Source organism: Parasteatoda tepidariorum, chromosome 12, assembly GCF_982258835.1.
Source record: "Parasteatoda tepidariorum strain Cologne lab strain chromosome 12, Ptep-v5.0, whole genome shotgun sequence".
NCBI lineage: Eukaryota > Metazoa > Arthropoda > Arachnida > Araneae > Theridiidae > Parasteatoda > Parasteatoda tepidariorum.
The window spans coordinates 66101547-66122797 of record NC_141766.1 but is presented as its reverse complement, the minus strand read 5'-3'; the positions used below and the strand labels follow the sequence as shown (position 1 = coordinate 66122797).

Below are 21251 nucleotides of genomic sequence, written 5' to 3'. Positions count from 1 at the left end.
TAACGATAGCCGCCCTGGGTCTATCCTCCGAGGCGTAAATCTTAAGGCTGTTAGAAAATTCACTAATCCTCATCTGCTTATTGTAGTAAGGTTCGTTTAAACTAATGAGGTTTAGTCCCAGGGAAGAAATATCGTAGTCCAACTGAATGTTAGCCAGTTTTGAATGATGTAAATTTAAGTGCCCTATTTTACAATTAATTGTTATACCATCGGCCATAGTCAGTGTGCTTGATCTGTAAATTTTTGGCTCTTATGTACTGATAGCACTCTTTGCTGAATGGTGAGTGGCTCACATCCAAGTTTGACTTGTGTTTGTTGTTATTGTTGGCACAATTTATACAATGTGGTCGATTGCGGCATTCATTTACTCTATGATCTGTTGATGAGCAGTTTCTACAGATATCCTGTCTGTTACACTCTTTAGCTAAATGTCCCATGGCTGCGCACCTGAAACACTGCTTGATTCTATAATTTTCCTCAAAGTTATATCGCTTCCAACCTATATTTATTTTATCCTGGTATTTTAAGCAATTAAATGAGTCCGGATCAAGCTCAACAATCCAGTGTTTGTTATTCCTCCGCCCCTTAAGTGGGAATTTTACATTAATTCCCTCATTATTTAGACCCTGATTTTGATTAATTAGGGCTTCTTCTATTTGCTCTCCAGTTATTTCTTCATCCACACCAAAGATAATTATAGATGGTCTTTTCTTTTTGGGCGAACCAAAGCTATATTGTTCATCCAACTTAACCTTTTCCATTTCAAATTTAAGTTTTTCCAGGTCTTCTGAGTTTTCAGTTTCAATGATGACACCCCCATTTTTAATGTTATTGATTCGCTTGACGCCTATCTTTAAGTTTGCGGGGTTTAACTGGTGGACCAAATCAGATTTTGTCTTCTCAGACAATGTCCCATCTACTAGTGGTCTAACGATCATTATATGTTCTCTTCTCCGATTGTCTTGTCCGAAGACTCTTTTCTCATTTGACTTCACAATGTCGGCATAAGTTTTTTCGTTACGCTCCCTCTGTCTACTGCTTTCCTCTATGAGAGGATCAAAGCAGGTTCTATTTAACTCTGAGTATTCATCCAATTTTGCTTTCATTAAAGCTATTTCAGTATCCTGTCTTGCTGTTAAAACAATCAGGTCTGCGAGATGTGCCATGACCATATCTCTATCCCGAGCGCTAATCCTACAATTCATGATCACAGAATGAATTTTGTTTTGTATGGCAATCGCAGGTGAAATTACTGGAAAATGCAAAGAATCCTCATCATCCTCTACTTTGTTGTCCGTAACAACCTCTCCTCCATTTTCTTGACTCATGACCACCAGATCCTCCGGTGATACCGGAGGTACGGATCACCTAACCAACCATCTATCCAGTCTTAATTATATGTCTGAGATTTCATTGGTCAGTCCAACGCAGTTGTTCTATATGTGATGCTATCAAAACTGTCAAAGTCTTCGAGGAGTCAAAATTGTTTAACTTTAAATGACAAAAAACACCTTCAGAGAATCAAATTCAAAGATCAGTTACAGAGAAAATCTCTCTCCTCCGATGCGATTTTCCTTCTGTCATGCACTCAGAGATCAATCAATGATGGTCACAGTTAACAGCCAATGGGACGATCTGGTTGTAATAAATAAAAAAATCTAAACGGATGGTTATTTTAAAAGCAATGTATTATAGTTTTTCTCAGGTAGCAGAAACTAGCAATATTTAATTTCGAAACTTGATGAAAATAAATTTTAGGTTTCCTTAACGAAATGTAACAAACTTCATTTTTATCTTCTTCAATTTATTCAAATCGTCGAACATTTTTGGGACACCCGATAACTTAACTTTTACATTGTCTCTGAAAATTTCAATTTCCCCGAAACTTTTAATTATTAGAAAATTTATTCTGTATCAAATTTGACAAAATCTACCTTTCTATCGTTTCATCTTTTGCTTACAATATTTAGAGCTCTTAGAGAAGAACTAGTTTAAAAATTATAAAACGCACTTGACATTGATATTGAATGTTTTGTCTGTTTATTTTTTTGGTCAAGGTGAATCATAAAAATATTTATCTTTTTGCACCAAAATTTTTGTTAACTTTGTTTTGCCAAACAACATTAAAAAGCTTTTAATGTTTCTGTAAACTCGCACGATGTCAGAAACTTGAAATTGGTCAAACCGGTTAAATGCGCTTCTCTTTATAGATTAATAATATCTATTTTTTCCGTCATAAACGCAATAAATATAATTTTCAATAAGTGTGGTGACTTTATTTATTTATTGATGCTAGGAATTTAATGGAATATATCTGCAGTTTGGGTTGTTCAGTATAATAAAAGTGAGTTACACCTTTGTAAATAATATTAAAGTAGAGTTTTTCGCAAATATTTTTTGAATCTAAATAGGAATCTAGTATTCATAGAATGTTATTTTCTATTGTTTACACTACACTGTTAAAATTTCATTTTAATAATACGGTAAAATAACTGGCAGCTGTGTGTCCATCCGATTAACCGTAAATTTTACGGTAAAGAACATTTTTTTTCCTTTATGAACCATTTGAAACCATTTACAAAAAGTATGGTTATAAATCCATGAATACAAAACTATACGGTTTTTTAACCATTTACAACAAGCATTTTTCAAAAACGTAAAAAGAAATTAATTATTTAAGTAGATATAGGAGCTTGGCTTTTCGTCAGGTAATGGGCATTGGAGAGTGCCGGACTCTGGAAATTTTTCATTTGTTGAAGGGAATGGAGGAAATATTGTGGTGTCAACACTAGGACTCGAACTCCAGTTCCGCTGGTCATGAGATTGACAGATAAGGCCGATCGGCTATGATATGTACGCAATTGCAAAAAAGTAGTTGCCTAGTTGGAGCGATAAAATTCTGGTTGTTTAACCGTACCAAGTGAAAGCGGTTAATAAACAGTTTTTCTCAGATTTAACAGTTCGATTACCATTTAATTTATGGTTATTTGGCTGTTTTGATTAAATATGGTTATTTAACCACTTTTTCCGAGACATTTCTAACAGTGTACAGATTTAACAGGTCCTAAATTTTAGACGAGTCCAGGTACCTTGTAAAAATTGTATCTTTTTCCCGGCCAGCTCCGCGCACCTGGGAAAAAATTTATTTATTACCCGGCTCGTACTGGATATCTGGTAAAATTTGGATTTATTACATATCTGTTTCCGGGTATTCGGACAGGTAATATAGCATTTCTATATAACAGTATAAAAATCGCATTTCTATGGAACAAATATATTAGAACATATAGTTCGGGAAAATTTATAAAAGCTTATATAAATAAAATTATATGTTTTCATTTTTAGATTTTGTTAAAACAAATTTTTCTAAAAGAAATTGGTATTTATTGTTTGGATGTAGAATGATTAACGAAGTTATTCGTTATGAAATGGAGACAATTGTTGATAGCAGACTTCATATAGCTTCTGCTTAACGAGTGATATTTTTAAAATATTTTAACAAAATGATATTATTACCTGATTTTAAACTTCATTCACTTCAAAAATATATGAATACAAAGTAGCAGCCGATATGTTTCAAGCGCTCAAAAGCAGGCAACTATTTTCAAGATATACCAGATGGGAATGAGAGAAAGCAAATATGATTTGAAATATAAAACGAAAATTGCCCAACGAAAAATTTAAAAGTAAACTTGAGAAACAAAACTAGAAAAACCAAAGTTGTCAAAAGAGAAAAAAGATGCAAAAAAAAAAAAGCGAAAAAGAACACAGGGGCAGAGAGGGGCAAATCGGGGTAAAATGCATTTCCACGCGTTATGGAGAGAAGTTGTGAGGAAAGAATGACGTTAACAAGGGATTCAGAATTCATATGAATAAAACAAGATTCTAGGGCATCAAGATGAGCTAATGTGATAGGGGTGGAAATAATTTTGGCATTGTCGAAATTGAATTTAAGCCCAAGATTCCAACAATGTGCAGCAATTGATGGTTGATTCCTCGATGATAACTTTATTTAAAATGATAATGCATATTAAATGAAAAATGTTTTAACTTTCCGTGTTCAACTTTTAATCATTGGAAATGTATCGACTTAATTTATGTGCAATGATATCTACTTTAGTACAATTTAAGTTTCTCAATTCTCGGTAAGAAATTTTATCTTATGTTGAGCAGAATATTAATAAAACTGTGTTGCTGTTACGATTTAATTTCCCTGTCCTAGTAATTTTGAGTCTTCAAAAGAACAAGTAATTTCTAGATCGAGCAACAAAAAATAGTGGCAAATTTACTTTCCTGAAAAACAACTTTTCTATAAAACTGGGACTTAACACGGAGATAAAAAACTCCTATAGTTAACTCGATGGTAAACGAACTTTTACCTGAGAGCGGTTGAAAATTGAATTAATTGAGCGATAATGAGTAAAAAATACGCTTTCTAGTAAAAATTTAGTTTAAAATTTCTGATGGCCAATTTTATTCATACATGCTTCTTCTCAATATTAAACGTAAGTCAATTTATACTGAGTGAGTAATAAAATGTTTACAATTGAGTTTTTTGTTGAGTTATGTTAAAGGAAAAAGGTCTGTTTTGTCTTTAAAACAGAAACTACATTCAAAAAATTTATTTATCAAATTTTACTAAAATAATCTTCTTTGTTTTCACGTGTGTCTTTGTTTAACTATATTTATCTTCAATGATTTTTAAATTAGTAATAGCATTAGTACAATAAATGTGTCATTCGTACTAAAACATTTATTTATTTATTTATTATTTTTTTTTTGCAACTGCTCCATTATATTTCTATATGCTTAACCCTATTAACCTAAATAATAAAAACACAATTCGCTATGCGAGAAATACATGTCTATTTTACCAAGGTTCCTCTAAATTAAAATTCTGCCCAAAATTAAAAGTGCTTAATCAGTTTTCCTTTTTGCTTGATGATTAGGATATTGATTAAGTAGTACATGGATTTCCAAAACTACACATCTGAATAATTTTAAGGTTTCTATAATTCTGAATCTGGTTGTGATGAACATAAATGATTGTTACTAGACACTGGATATCCGGTAATAGTGTCCGTGTCCGGGTACCCGGTTCCGAGTCTTGAGACAAAAAACTGGGTCTGGGTACCCAGTATCGGGTAATACATTTTTTGGGGTCCGAGTAACAACCGGGTACCGGGTCATGAAAATTTGGCCGGAAAGCTGGTAATTTTAGGGTGCGTGGTATATTTAGAGTTTAGACAATAATTGGAGTTGCCCCACTTTTACATTGACTAAATGCGATACTATTAAGTAAAACAAAAATAATAAATTTTAAAACATGCACAGGAAAAAATAGTCTGGTAAAATTACCGTAATGTATGAAAAAAAATGTAATTCCTGTAAATAAAATATAGGGTGTTTAAACCATTCATTTTATATTTTTTCCGCTTATATGATAACAGCTTACCGGAAATTCTGGTTTTCAAAACTATAATACTTATTATCCCTCATTTAGTAAAAAATGCAAAACTGACAAGTAAATTTAACAGGATACATTTTATTTTATATTATAACCGTGGTTGAACAGCCGACCTAATGTTTTTGTGTTTGCAACTAATGTTCAACTCAGTAGCCTTAAGTCACAAGACAAGGGAACTCCTGGATCAAGTATTGGGAGAAGTTTGCTTTTGTGGAGGACCTTTTCATGATACTAATTCTCATTTGAGTTACATGGAGAGGAAAACCACGACTTACTATGAAAAGTCGTAACGTAACTTAGCTATTAAAAGTCGATGGCTATTAAAAGCCGGGATAGTCTTGTAGACTGGGCGCTGTACTCAAGTTCGTGAGAGCGGGAGTTCGAATCTAGTCGGTCGAAGAACATGGTGACTGGTGCACGTTAAATCTGTTGGGTCACAAAGTCCTTCATGTTCCCATAACAAATTATACCTCTGAAGTTACTGAATTGGAGATTGATCATTCTCTAGTTCAGGTCAAAACTGCGATCTGTGGATAAATTAATGGATGTATGAATGGGTTCACCCTATAAACGGGTGTGGCAGAAACCGCAGAGGTCGATTTCTTGGCTATAGATAGTGCCACTGGAAAACAAGAACATATGTACCCCTTGCTTTATTGGTTTAAGGCAACAACATCATTAAAATTCGATGCAAAAGCATTGTTTTTTTTCGTTATAACACAGCATTTTCTCTCCAATTTGCTTGCGGGAAAATAAACGCAAATCAGATTTATATGAACCTATTCCGTTGCAACTAAAATGATCTCTCGTGAATATCTTACCTGATCAGATATAAATGACACTAAAGGAGGTAACTCCCGTATGCCTTTAGTTTTTACTGAAGGATCAGCATGAAAGCGTCCAACTGACATTCCATACATATTTGCCATTGACCCACCTGCAAATGGATAATTCTGTTATTCAATTTAGGTAAATTTCAATTCAATACAGACACCATTATCTTTATTCGTTTAAAATTTGTATTATTTAGATAATAAAAGACCGACAAACGAAAATAAAATTCGAATTATAATAATTTTTTGTAGCAATAGAGACAATCTGCAAAATTGTCCCTATGTCGAGTTGAATTTTTGATTTTTAAATCGAAAGTCAACATTAGGCTAAATATTTACACAAGATTGAAATAACAGTATAATATCTTTATTTAGACTATATCATATTTCAACATACTACAACGTTTTAATAACAATGTGGAGCTTTTAAAAATACAGAGATGGAATATCGTACACATACGTTTTTCATAGAATTCTATAGAGGGACAAGTTATATCCTTCCAGCACTCAATAAAATGATAGAGTTAAACGAAGCATAACAAAAATATCGTTTGCACCAATACACCAATTAATTAGTAATTTTAAAGTTTGTTCTACGAACAACTGAAATTGCACCTTAGAAGCGAGAAAATTTGAAATAAAAAGTCATTTAGATCAACATTTGAAGACTAAAAATACGTAACAAAAAATTTATAAGAAATCATAAGTTTTTACGAAGAATGTTGAATACCATTCTTGAAAAACTGGAGAAACTTTGAAATGGCAACCCTAGAATGTGCCACACGAAATGGCAAGCTCTGAAAGTGCCAATGATAAAACGCATGGTTTGTTCTTGGTTAAAACCGATTACATGTATGTTTAAATATAGAAGTATTACATATAAACTCGTGCAAAGCATGCAATTATTAAAAAACTACAGGGCGTCTAATAATTTGATCTAATTACTATTACAAAATAATAATATAATACCTAAATAAATATTCTATTATATATGAAGTAAGCGAAGATAGCTCCTTTGAGATACTAATATTTTATTAAACATATTTACATTTATATACAAGTTGGTTTGATTTACAAGAAGCATCATCACAGCAGGTGATGAGAGAAATACTGACAGGCTGTCATGTGCGTGCTGGTATTTATACAATTCTAATATGATGACATCAGAAATCTTATTTCAGTTCACTTCAAAAATAAGTAAAAACACAATTGATTAAAGACAAACAGATAACAATATGAAATAAACTTGATTTTACGATGAGCGGCGAACCTATCACCACACAGTATCCCCCCAGTGACAAAGTCACGATACCAATAATGATTGTTAAAAAAACAATCATAAAATACAAAGTAGTAAATTGAAATATATGTCTTAATTAGGAAAAAAAAATTAACTTGGAAATTGGAATACAATTAATAGATACAAAATATTTAGATGCTTTTATATTCCATATTCTTTAACAAAATATTTTGGGAAATGCACACGGCGACCAGATTTTGTTACAATTGGCTTTTCTTCCTTTGTTGGAGATAATTGCTTTTCGACCATTGGAATTTTATTTATTTTTAATTTCTCAGATATTTGAAAAGCTGGTTTAATTCTATCTATTGAGACAGTTATTTTCTTACCATGAAAATCAATAATAAAGGTTTTTTCAGAACGTTCAATTACACGGTGTGGTCCGGTGTATGCAGGTGATAGTGGAGGACGAATTTTATCTACTTTTAAAAATATATGAGAACAAGATTTTAAATTAGGATTAATATAGAACTTATTTTTACTGTGTGCTGATGCTGGTACAGGACTTAATTTTCTCATTGCGGCCATTAAATTTGTGACATAATTTTCTGTTACTGGTGGAGATAAAGAATTTGTGTTTAAAAGATCCGAAGGTAGACGTAAGGAAGTACCATAAACAAGTTGTGCACAAGTTGCGTTAATATCAGCTTTTAAAGCTGTGCGAATACCTAATAAGACAATTGGTAAAATTTCTGTCCATTTATTATTTTCCTGCGCTATTATAGAACTTTTAAGTTGTCTATGAAATCGTTCTATCATTCCATTACTTTGCGCGTGATATGAAGTAGTATGGATGTGGTTACTGCCTAAAATATTAGTGAGATTTCGAAAAAGAGTTGATTCAAAATTTCGGCCTTGATCGGTAGTTATAGTAACGGGTGTGCCAAATCTAGAGATCCAACCGTGAATAAGAGCTTTTGCGGTGGTCTCGGCAGTCATATCCGTAGTAGGGATAACTTCTGGCCATCTCGTGAATCTATCTATTATTGTAAGGCAGTATTGCTTACCTTCAGAAATAGGAAGTGGACCAATAAAATCCAGATGAATATGGGAAAATCTTGCGTCGGGTTAAGCAAATGTACTAAAAGGAGCTTTAGTGTGTTGAAAAACTTTAGCTCGCTGACATTTCTCACAAGAACGAACTTTATTTTTGATATCTACTTTCATGTTGGGCCACACAAATCGTTTAGAAATTAAATTTGTAGTTGAATATAGTTTTTTAAAGTCTATTAATGGAGGTTTTGAAATTGCATTTATTTCTATTCGCGATAGAGTATCAGCAACTGAATTAGATTTTCCTTTTACATGTTTAATATCAGTTGAAAATTGAGAAATATAATCAAGATATCTGAATTGGCGTGGGGAACATTTTTCAGGTTTTTGTTTAAACGCATAAATTAGAGGTTTTTGATCAGTAAAAATAGTAAAACTTCTACCTTCAAGCATGTGACGAAATTTTTTAATTGACGCGCATATTGCCAATAATTCGCGATCGTATGTTGACCAATTTTGCTGACTTTTATTTAATTTTGTTGAGAAAAATGCAATTGGTTCCCACTCATTATTTTGATATTGCATTAAAGAACTGCCGATTGCAAAATCAGACGCGTCAGTCCACAGACTTAAATTAGCACCAGGTTTAGGATATTTTAATAGAGTTGCATCGGCTATTGCTTGTTTTGCATCAGAAAAAGATTTGTTTGAAGTATCGGTCCAAATTAACGGTAAATCAGATTTTTTTGATGATTTGTTAGATTTCTTAATATTTCGTTGTCCTTCTAAAAACTTCGTTAAAGGTGATAAAATATGAGCTGCATTAGGAATAAAGCGTCGATAAAAATTAAATAATCCTAGAAATCTACGTAATTGAGTAATCGTATTTGGTTTTGGAAAATTTAGAATTGCATTAACGCGATCACTTAAAGGTTGAATACCTTTTTCGGAAATTTTGAAACCTAAAAATTGTAAACTATTCTGACCAAATAAACATTTAGAGGGATTTATTGTTAAACCGAAATACTGCAGTCTATCAAAAAGTGATTTTAAATATTTTACATGTTCTTCGGGGGTTTCGGAAGCTATTAATATATCATCTATGAAAGCGTAAACGCCTTCCAAGCCTCTAGTTACTTCGTCAATAAAGCGTTGGAAAGTACTGGCTGCATTGCAAAGTCCGAATTGCATACGAGTACTTTCGAATAATCCGAAAGGAGTTATTATTGCAGTTTTATGTACATCTTCATGGGCTATAGGTATTTGATGGAAAGCTCGAATTAAATCAATGTGAGAAAATATTTTAGTTCCATGTAGTTCACTAGTAAAATCCATAATATTAGGAATTGGATATTTATCTTTAACAGTTTGAGCGTTTAAAGCTCGATAATCACCTACTGGACGCCAGTCCAAACTATTTTTCTTGGGAACTAAATGTAAAGGTGATGAAAAATTACTTTTGGATGGGCGCATGTGGCCTAAATCTAACATATGTTGAAATTCCATTTTTGCTATTTTTAGCCTATCAGGCGCTAGACGCCGAGGTTTAGCAAAAACTGGTGAACCAAAAGTTTCTATATGATGTACAACATTATGCTTAACAATTTGGTCTGAGCAAATAGGTTTCGTTATTTCAGGATATTCGTTTAACAATTTTTCATAAAAATTTTCACCAAGAACAGTTTTAATTGAAATAATGTCAGCAGTTTTAAAAATACAATGAGAATTTAAATTAGTAGTAATATCATTTAAGCAACGTTTTCTAATATTAGGTTTAAGATTAAAATAGTATAAAAAATCTGCACCTATAATATGATTAGTTATATCACAAATATAAAATGGAAAATTAAACTTTCGTCTAAGACCGAAGTCTAAAGTTAACAATTTCTTACCGTATACTTTTATGATGGTATTGTTCGCAGCTTTAAAAGTCTGAATAGGAGAAAGAGTTTTTTCTTTTTTATTTGCTGGAATAATTGAGCAGTCACTTCCGGTATCCACTAGAAATTGTTTGTTAGATTGTCTATCTCTAACAAAAAGGCGACAATTTGTTGGAGGCAAGATGTTAGTCGCATTCACTCTTGCCTTTCTTGGTTTTTCTGGTAGATGCAGGGTTTGACACACTTTCTAGCATCAGATTTAAATTTCCGATGATAGAAGCACATTTTGGAGTTTCGATGTGGAGATGAGGATTGGCTTTGACGATTACGAAACTGTGCATAATTCCGGTTGCGAGACCTGCTGCGTGTCCGCAATGCAGCTACTTCTTTTCGTAGTGCTTTAACTTCTTCTGAAAGCTCAAAGGTGCATTGTTGGTTTGAAGAAACTACGCTAACTTCACTTGAAGTTGACACTTCCATTACTTTATCAGCGATTTCTGCTGCTCTAGTTGAACTTAGTGAAGGGATTGCGGCCAATATCGACTGAACATGCTGCGGTAGCTGATTTAGAAATAGTTCCAAAAGTAGAGAATCTGAGATTTTGTGGGATTCAGCTCTTCTCTGCATAGTGCGCAAGAGTTCACTAGGCTTTCTGTCACCTAGTTGCTCTCCGGAGAGTAAACGTCGAATTTCCTGGGACTTTGTTTCCCCGCAGCGTGCAATAATTTCTTCTTTCAGCTTTTTGAAAGGATCTTCTGCGTCAGGAGTTATAATGACGTCCCTTACAACTGCGGCTACTTCAGGAGGTAGATGGGCGAGGCAGTAGTTAAACTTTGTTTTGCTTTCCGTAATCGGCTTCGGTGTCGCAAGCTGGAAAGTTGCTTCGACCATATGGAACCACAGGTGTGGATCAGAGATATTGAAGATGGGAATTTTTACTGCAGACGATTCCGCCATAGTTGCAGTTTCCTATTAATTCGATGATGAAAAATGAAAGTTGCTTGTATCGTCAGACATCCGGGTCACCATTGAGGTAAGCGAAGATAGCTCCTTTGAGATACTAATATTTTATTAAACATATTTACATTTATATACAAGTTGGTTTGATTTACAAGAAGCATCATCACAGCAGGTGATGAGAGAAATACTGACAGGCTGTCATGTGCGTGCTGGTATTTATACAATTCTAATATGATGACATCAGAAATCTTATTTCAGTTCACTTCAAAAATAAGTAAAAACACAATTGATTAAAGACAAACAGATAACAATATGAAATAAACTTGATTTTACGATGAGCGGCGAACCTATCACCACATATATAATATATCGTGAGATTTATCCAATCGTTGAATTTCTATTGTATATCGCCTTATTTAAGCGATCGTTACACGAATGTAAACAAATGCAAACCGTTTTTACTCCCATAAAAACAATAAAGTTGTATAGTATCACCTGATAATTAAGATTTTGCATAGAATCTTATAGTGAGTCTTATAATTTGGCCAGTGACTGTATATTTAAATACTAAACGAAACAACATTTAGAATTCTTAACTTAGAGGGAAATGAGAAAAGCTGTAAATAGAAGAATTTTTTTTTTTCCTTCACTCACTTGAAGAATTTCCTTTTTTAGATTTATCGTCAACTGGGGTTACTTTGCCCAGAACCTGTAAATAAAGTTTTGGTGCCAAACAGTTAATAATTTAACTTTGAGTCCTCCCTAAAAAATCGCGGCTGTTGAAAATTGAGACGTGAAAATTATTAATTTACTCAGTAGCTGTCTGGCAGACAATTTGAGAACCCTAGCCATTTTGAGCAGTTAAGCTCGTAAGGATTTCTGAAGCTCATAGATTTCTAATTGTTTTTATTTCTGTAGCCTATAATAGCAATTGGAGAGATATGATGGAGGAACTATTATAACTTTGTTTCACGACTTGCTTTGATGAACCCTATGATCTATGGAAAATGAGGGAAACTTTGCCTATTTCTGACTAACTTTTTCAGAATGAAGAAAGGCATTCTACTACACCCTGCTAACATTTCTACTCATGACTTAATCACATATAACAAAGAAAAGAAGATCGATTTGGAACAAAAACATTCAAATTGATAAGAGATCATTTAACTTGCAAGCATGAGATTTAGTGGTCTTAAAATTTCTAGAGAAAAAAACTAAATCGATTCCTAGCAAAATTTTTAATTATTAATGATGATGGTGACTTGATTGCTTCGAACCAAAGACAATGAGAAGTTATTCTGTTTTCCAGATAAAGTGGAGAAATCCAACATTTCTCTGGCCATCTCCTAGAAAACGATCTTCTTTGGCAAGATATTTTTTCAAACAGCGTGAATCTTTTTACTTCTCTGTTTTCTCCTTATTTCTGCTAATAATTATCTACTTAAATTTTATAACAAGAATCTTTAACTTGTGCCTAGAATAAATAGAATAGCAACTGTTCTCAAGCTTCTTTTGTTCATTTTACACCGTGAGAGGTAATGTTTAAAGAAATAGCCTTTCGAGACAATTTTTGATAGAAGATAGTAAATAATCTCAGTTGTCACTTAGTTTTTGAATTTTTACTAACGGAGAAATTAATAAAAATAAATTTTAAAGAAATATATAGTAATTCTATAAGCTCTTCGCCAAGCTTTTATTGGCATTTTTTATTAACTAATGGAGAAGTTCATGAACTCTTCGCTGGCTCTTAAAGATTTGGCAAATTAATCTCAGTCGACGATAGAGCCATTTTCTGTCCTCAATTATTTATGATGTTCTACTTTTTTTTAATTTTCTTTTTATTTTACGCACTCTACAATGAACATTATTAGAAAACTTTTAACATAGATACTATGTTTAATGTAAAAAGTAATTTCAAAATATTAATAATTAATATTTGTCAAACAGGCTAACTATTTTTTTTTCTTGTCTGAATTTCTTACCTGGGCAAAATATTCCTTCGCCATCTTCCCATCCAACTAACTTAATCATTTTTTCCAATAATGCATTCTCTAATAAAACAAACACAGGAGCTACTTCATAGGTTGTCCTAAAAAATAATACTTTTCATTAGATATTTAAAAAAAAATTAAATAGAGCTCATGCATTTGGCGTAGTTTTTCCTTATTTTCACCTTTTTCTGCAATACCGACATTTTGAATAAGTGCTTCACTAGACTAGAAATTGATGATAAAACTATTCTTTTAAATTAGATACTTAATTCCGAAATTATTCATAAAAGGATTTCAACTATGCCAACTTATTGCGCATGTTGAATATTAAGATGGTTAATAGAATATGAGAAAGAATCAAAGAATAGCATTGATCAGAAAAGTAATCACTTCTTCGCTCTTTAAACGCAATTACTTTTTACGCAAGGGACTATCTGGGATTGATTTAAGTCCAAATGCAGGAAAGCAAGATGTTTCTATAAAGCGTAAATAATAATATTTTTAAGAGTTTATTTATTTATTTTTATTTTCTGAAAGTGCAAAATATATAGAGATATAACAATTGTATAATGCGCTTCAATTATTTAAAACTAAAATGCATTTGCTTTAAATAAATTATTTAAAATGTTATTGAATTATTATTTTTTTAGCAATCGATTAATTAAATTAGTAATCGAATGCCACATACTCCTTATGCAAATTAGCCCACTTTTCCTAACATGCAGTTCATCCACCGTAAGAAGACGAATGACCTTCGGAGAATTCGTTTAATGATATCATTGTGCTAATGAATCATCATTGCTGCTAAGTATTTTCCTTGCTCGCCATCGCACGTAAAAATTAAATTTAACATCTATCTAAAAAAGCAGCAATTTAAATTTTACAACATTAATCTAAAAAAAGCTGTCCTTTACATATTACATTATTTATCTAATAAAGTTTCGATTTCTGATGGCTTATGGTTTGAATTAGCATAGCGGTATGTTATAATTTTTGCAAATTCTTCTGAAATTCATTTTCCGACAAAAACACGTAGAACTTATTTATTTAAAACTTTTATTAATCTTAAATTCATTAAAATAAAGCCCAACATTAAGAAGAAAACTTTTTGGAATGCTTGTCTGTTTTTAAATAAAAACTTTTTAACGATGTATTTAATGTCTCTTGAGCACTCTCAAGCGAAGAATTGAGCTCTTAATTTTTCTTATAACTTCCTTAAAATAAAGCTCAAAACAAAGCAAAAAAACCTTTTAGAATCATTGTTTGTCTTGCAATAATCTTTCAAAACATGAAACACAAGTTCTAAGTTGGAATTTTAATTTTTTTATGGGTAAAAAATATTTAATTTACCATCAGTTTACTATCCCAAATTATCTCGGGCAAATGAAAAAAGTTAAATATTAGTCTTTGTATGCGTTCACATCTTCATAATCTGAAGACTCGAGAACGAAATTTTTTTACTCTTCTTTCTATGTGAATTCATCAACCGTCGTATATACAATTGTACAAAACGCGTCTGCAGTTCCACTAATTGCAAAACTTCCAAACAAAAATTGCCCAATCACAGCAGATTATTATTATTGCTGCCGGCCGAATAAAAACATGATAAAACAAAGCGTATTGACGAATTCTGCTATGCCCGAGTTTACCTGGGATAATAAATAATTGCAATATATACATACCCGATTTAACTCGAAATAATTAGAGAAGCGGTTAAATCATATGAATCTCCTCTTGATTTGATTGAACATGAATACCAGTTTGGACATTTCCAGACGTTTCTAAGACGTTGGAATGGGACCGTAGAAAAACAATGCATTAAGAATACAGCAACTAATATTGCCGTGGAAGTTTCTGAAAATTCTTCATAGTGTAAAACTCGTACATACATTACTCATGTCAAAACGTTTGCTAACGCATTGAAATATTTAGTGGTGAATAAATAGTGATAAATTGTTCATAGCTAGTTAACATTAGAATATACTTTCACATTAGACATTTTTATTAAAAAAATATTTTTATAATAATAATTTACTTACTGATTAGTGTTAAGTGATTCTGTAAGCCACGCCCCTGCCAGTCCGAATCCGTCAACGCCCTGGTAGAGTCGGCTCACAAACATAGGATGACCTGAAAGTATTGTTTTATTTGTATTAGTTATCTTCTTCAAATGCATTTTAAAGAGTATATTTAAACATTTATTTCATGGTAGCACTATTAATAGGAAGTAGAAATTAGAATGACATTATTTAGTGACTTTTAGAGAGCGTAAAGCGACAACCCATATTTTATTGCTTTATGAGTGTTCTTGAAATCAACCAAAGTATTCTTGCTTCATAAACCTCAAACCAAATAACATTTTAATGATTAAAAAGAGTTCCTCAAGCCTTAAACTATACAAAGAAGCCTTCGCGGAGGAACTTTTTGATGGAATTGACCCGAATTGCGTTACATGGAGAGGAAAATCACGAAAACCTCCCAAGGCTAACCCGACTGCAGTCCTGTACCACTGAGGATGCTTTACTTTGGCGTTGTGGTCGGTGCGAGCTGGAAGCAGAAATCGTATTAACCAGCCACTGCTGGAATTCTAACCTGGGTCATCTCATTGTGAGACGAATGCTTAATCCCCTGAGCCACCACGGCTCTCGGTACCAAGTTTTTTTTTTAATATTTTAGAAACAGCTTTGAACAGCCAACTCTTTCTGAGTTTACGACTACCAATGTTCAACTCTTTAATCTTGTAATTTTGAACCCAATCCAGAAGACAAGCGAACTCCTGGATTAATCATTGGGACAAAATTGCCTTCATAATGATATTTCTTTCACCATTCTCGCCTTGATCAAAATTTTTACTCTTTAAAGCAACGAAGGAATTTAACAAAAAATAATCATTTCTAGAACTCAGGGGTGATTGTGAGCCCAAGTCAAAATTCCGGAAAATTTCTTGAGTAAGAAAAAAAAATTTAAAATCGAAAAATAAGAAAAAAAATTTAAACAAGGTTTTTTTCTTTTTCTCAATATTTCTTAGTTTACTTAAAATATATTTAAAATTTTACACATACCTATACCATTTACACATACCAATGATGATTTGAAGAAGTAATTGAAATTTACAAATAAGTCTTTCTTCGTTGAGTTTATGATTATAATAAATATTTACTGATAAAAAAAATTAATATTAATCTTGAATATAAGCTTATAAAGTACCTGGCTCTCCCTTACAGACAAATTAAAATAAACTGAGTTTTTAAGTTCCACCTTTGAAAATTTGATTTCCGGAAACCTTTGTGATCAATGATTTTTCTAAACATCTTAACCTTCGATCTCCGGAAACTTCCGGATCACAGTTAGCGAAAAATCCGGAAATCCGGATTTTTCCCGGAGCACAAACAGCCCTGAGAACTCCAACAAGGACCGGGATAGACTGGTCGGTAGGGAGCTGGGACCATGTCCGAGAGTTCGTGGGTTCGAACCCCGCTGGCCGAATACTCCCCGTGTAGTAAAGTGACTGATTCACGTTAAATCTGTCGAGTCACAAAAGTCCTCCATGTTCCCATAACAAATCAATACCTTTGGGGGTACTGGATTGGAGATCGATCGTTCTCTGATTCAGGTCAAAATTACGATCTGTGGATGAATGAATGGGTCCGCCCTATAAACGGGTGTGACGTATGGTGTGGCAGAAGTCGAATTCTTGGCCATAGATGGCGCCACTGGAAAACAAGAACAATCGCAACAAGAACCCTCTGCCTAAACAGGCATACGTCAACAACAGAACTCCAACACTTTCGGTTTTAAGTTAGTGTTTATTTAAATAAATATGAAATATGTCTATCATGACCTTGTCTTGATTCCCTTAACTTTATTTTAACTTACACCATAATTGCATTTAAATTTCATAAATTGTCCTAATAAAAATGCAGTAGAATTCTTTTGTAGCAGTTCTGTACCAGTTTTGGAAAAGTTCAATACAAAATTTCAATTTGATTCATTTAAAGAAAATGGCAAGTTACCGACTGAGCGATTAAGTATGATTCTTTTCTAACAAGTGCTTATGCCAAACTATCGGCCTCGTAAACTTCAATTTGACTAAGAATTTTAATTTAACTCATTTGGCACTATCGGTTTTCTGAACTTGAAATTTTCCAAATTAGACGACAAAAATGATAATGAACAATATAGAATAGTTCTATAGGTTACTTTATGGACTAATAATATAAGTAGACTACTCTGGCCATGGTAAAATCCGAACCAGACTTAGCCTAATTGGGGCCCAGTGCAAAAACTTCTCTGGGGGCCCCCTCTGCTTCACTACTTCAGTAATTAAGAACCAAACTTTATGGAGGTATTTAAATTTTTCACCTCATTATAGGTAGATAACAAGAAAAATCCCCCCCCCCGCCTCCTATCATCACGCGAAATATCGTTTTGTCCATTTTATTGATATTCTGGCAATTCTATCTCCATCATGCTAAGGCAGTTTTCTGATTGTTAACTTTGTCATCTAGCAGCAAAAAATTCATATCCTTGTTGACATTAGGGTGGAATTCATCTAGCAGTGAAAAATTCATATTCTTGTTGACATTAGGGTGGAATTCATCTAGCAGTGAAAAATTCATATCCTTGTTGACATTAGGGTGGAATTCATCTAGCAGTGAAAAATTCATATCCTTGTTGACATTAGGGTGGAATTCATCTAGCAGTGAAAAATTCATATCCTTGTTGACATTAGGGTGGAATTCATCTAGCAGTGAAAAATTCATATCCTTGTTGACATTAGGGTGGAATTCATCTAGCAGTGAAAAATTCATATCCTTGTTGACATTAGGGTGGAATTCATCTATCTAGCAGTGTAAAATTCATATCCTTGTTGACATTAGGTTGGAATTCATCTATCTAGCAGTGTAAAATTCATATCCTTGTTAGCATTAGGATGGAATTCAGCTAAATTTTTGCAATTGCGATAGCTCAATTACGACAATCAGAAGCCCGTAGCTTTGTAAATATATCGCATTTTTCGATATGCAAAAATACCGGCTTTTGATTGGCCAAATTTGTCCATCGCAATTGCGAAAATTCCGCCCTAGAAAGCCATGGATTAACGAAAGACATAGATTGATTTTTTTGAGTTCATACGGATTTTACACTGTACTGATATTTTGTTTAAAAAAAATTCAATAAAGAAGGAAACGCAAAATAAAATTTCTGTTCAATTTGGGGATCCCCTCTGATGTGGGGGCTCAGGGCAACTGCTCCGTATTCCCCTGCCTTTATCAGCCTCTGGTAAAATCACACTCCCTTTGAAACTATCACCTGTCTGATTAAGTCACTCAGCACGTGAGGAAAAAGAAGGAATGGTAGGCTACGTTGGCTACTTATTCCTATATTTGGCAATAATCGTAACAAATTTTCTCGATGTCATAAAATGCTTTATGAGAAGGCACCTGGAATTTCACATTTTCTTCTTGCAGCAAAATTTAAGACAAACATTGACTACCGTTTATGATGAAATTACTTTTTTTTTTAATATTAAAAATGGAATAGATATTTCCATCATCGATTATTCAGCTTTTACTAATATTTTTTATCACTAGCTAACAATTTGGGCAAAATTTTAAAATGTTTTAGCGAAGTTTAGTAACTTCTAATAAACACTTCATATACTAATCAATAAACAATTCATAACTTAACTTTGAAGAACATGCTATTAGGTAGATAAATATATTTATATTATAATTCAAATGTCTGATTAATCTTTTAATTTTGCCACAATTTCCCCCTTGAGAAATTGTTTTGCATATCATAATTAAAGAAACTTGTTGTTTACAACTATGTACCCACAAAATATGCTTAATTATTTAATAAAATAAATTCAGATAATGATTTCTCTTAACGGTTCATAAATTACTAGTTTAATTAAATTAAAACCATAAATTATTCGTAATTTCAGTAAATTAATGTATTTATATTATTATGCATTTCTGCATACTTCATTTGCACAAAATATTTTCGGCTAAAACTTATTTATTTTACTTATAATTGCAGCTAATGAAATCAGTTATTGCAGTTTTTTTGAACATGAACACAATATGATGAGCGATTTTAAGTTGTTCAAATAAACTCATATTGCCACTGCAAACTTTGGTAAAAAATTTTTAAAAGTTCATTAAAATAATTCAACTTATTTTTCTTATTGAACGTTATGCTTCTATTTTACAATTAAATAAAAACTTTTCTTATAAATTTGCCCTATTACTCCTTTAAAAACATGTGTTAAATTGTTTTAAAAAAAACAAATAGTCCATTTCCGTTATTATGATACTAATACAAATCATTTACCTTAGCATATTTATGTAAAAAATTTGTAAAAATAAACAGTTTCAAAAGAATATTACACAGTGAAAAAAAATTTATGGTTACAAAAGCATGATTTTCATAATTTTTAATATAAGTTACCATAAATTTTATGGTCCAAATGCAAGAACAGAATTTTTCCTCGTACATAACTTGTTTTAAAATTATTAAGTAATTTTTCAGTTTTTTCAATTTTAAACGTATTGAATGCTTGACTGTCTGTAACAAAACTGAGAAGAGCTTAACATTTCGTTGTATTTATAGCTCAGCTTTTTAATTGAATTAGAAAATAGTTTATATCGATTATTAATTAGTAAGCTGCGTAAGTAATTAGTTTAGGAATATTTTAATTTTCAGAAATTAATTTATGAATCAATTGCGTTTTATACCTGTTATATGCTATATATCTGTATATTATTATGAACCAAAAAATACTTAGTTTCATATAGTTATTTATAAAACTTTGATATTGTTATTATGCCATCGAATACGAAAAATAAGAAGAAATAATAATAATTGGTAAGCTTAAAAGATATCGATTTACAACATACATATTACTGAGGAAAAAAAAATCAAGTCTCCTTCTCTTGTTTAAATTTTTCTCTTTTAAAAAGAAAGAACCTCTCCAGTCAAATTTTTCACGCGGCAAAGAAGCCAAGAATCTCGCCAGCTCTTAGAAAAAAATTGCCAACAGGAGAGCGAGTCTGGAAACGCTTTGATTGGATAACCGCGCACCGGAGAACGAGTCGGTTGATGGGGTTGCTGGTTTCCGAATGTTGCATAGTGAGCAGTCTACCTATAAGTCTATGGTTATTTTATGTTGAAAAAGAGGTCAATTAAGATCAAATATCGTAATTTAATTGGCACAACTCGTATCTAATATTGGCGAAAGATCAATGACATCTTTATAGAAGAAGCAGCGTTAGAGAATATACTTACAAGTTTTAACACTGTATTTAAGAACATCCTGACAAAGTTTCACCATAGTATCGAGAGAGGATGGTTCATCACCGAGGTTCAAATCGAAAATTTCCTAGAAAAAAGTTATATTATATATTTAGTTAAAATGTATTCTGTATAGAAGTATAGTTTTAACTAGCATTTATGAAATTAATAGCGATTGTTTCTAATTTTGAAGTTTCATGTAATGTACAAATGTACTCGATTTATTATAGCGATCTTCAAATGTATTACAATAAAAAAAATTTCTTCAGTTTTTCTTTTTTTTTATTAGTACTCCGTTGGAAAGTAATTATAATTTATTTGCAATCAACTTTAAGAGAATCAGTATTATTTCATGACTTCAAAATTTTGATTTGGCTGGATGACATAGATTTAGTTTAAAGGATTTGCCGTCATATGGGGCTACTTTGTGCAAATTCGAATTTGGCACTTTTCAAGTGCTGCTATTCAGAATTATGTTTTTTTCAAGTTAAAAATGTGTGGAATTTGAAGATAGAAGTCTCCTCTATT

At 32.2% G+C, this 21251-nt stretch overlaps 2 protein-coding genes across 5 annotated transcripts in view; both read right to left on the bottom strand.

Moving 5' to 3' along the window:
- The window catches only part of LOC107455526 (cysteine sulfinic acid decarboxylase), a 90720-nt gene that overhangs the window by 17754 nt on the left and 51715 nt on the right, over positions 1-21251 (bottom strand). For all 4 annotated transcript variants that reach the window (XM_016073119.4, XM_016073121.4, XM_016073118.4 and 1 more), the window contains exons 3-6: positions 20718-20811; positions 15464-15554; positions 13416-13522; positions 6289-6404 (exon numbers count right to left, since the gene is read on the bottom strand). In XM_016073119.4, coding sequence (XP_015928605.1) covers positions 6289-6404; positions 13416-13522; positions 15464-15554; positions 20718-20811 — 408 coding nt within the window. The remainder of the gene's footprint in view (positions 1-6288; positions 6405-13415; positions 13523-15463; positions 15555-20717; positions 20812-21251) is intronic.
- Positions 10332-11793, bottom strand: LOC147801134 (uncharacterized). The gene has a single exon (XM_087155842.1). It carries the CDS (start codon positions 11428-11430, stop codon positions 10669-10671), a length of 762 nt encoding a protein of 253 aa, XP_087011968.1. The 5' UTR covers positions 11431-11793; the 3' UTR covers positions 10332-10668.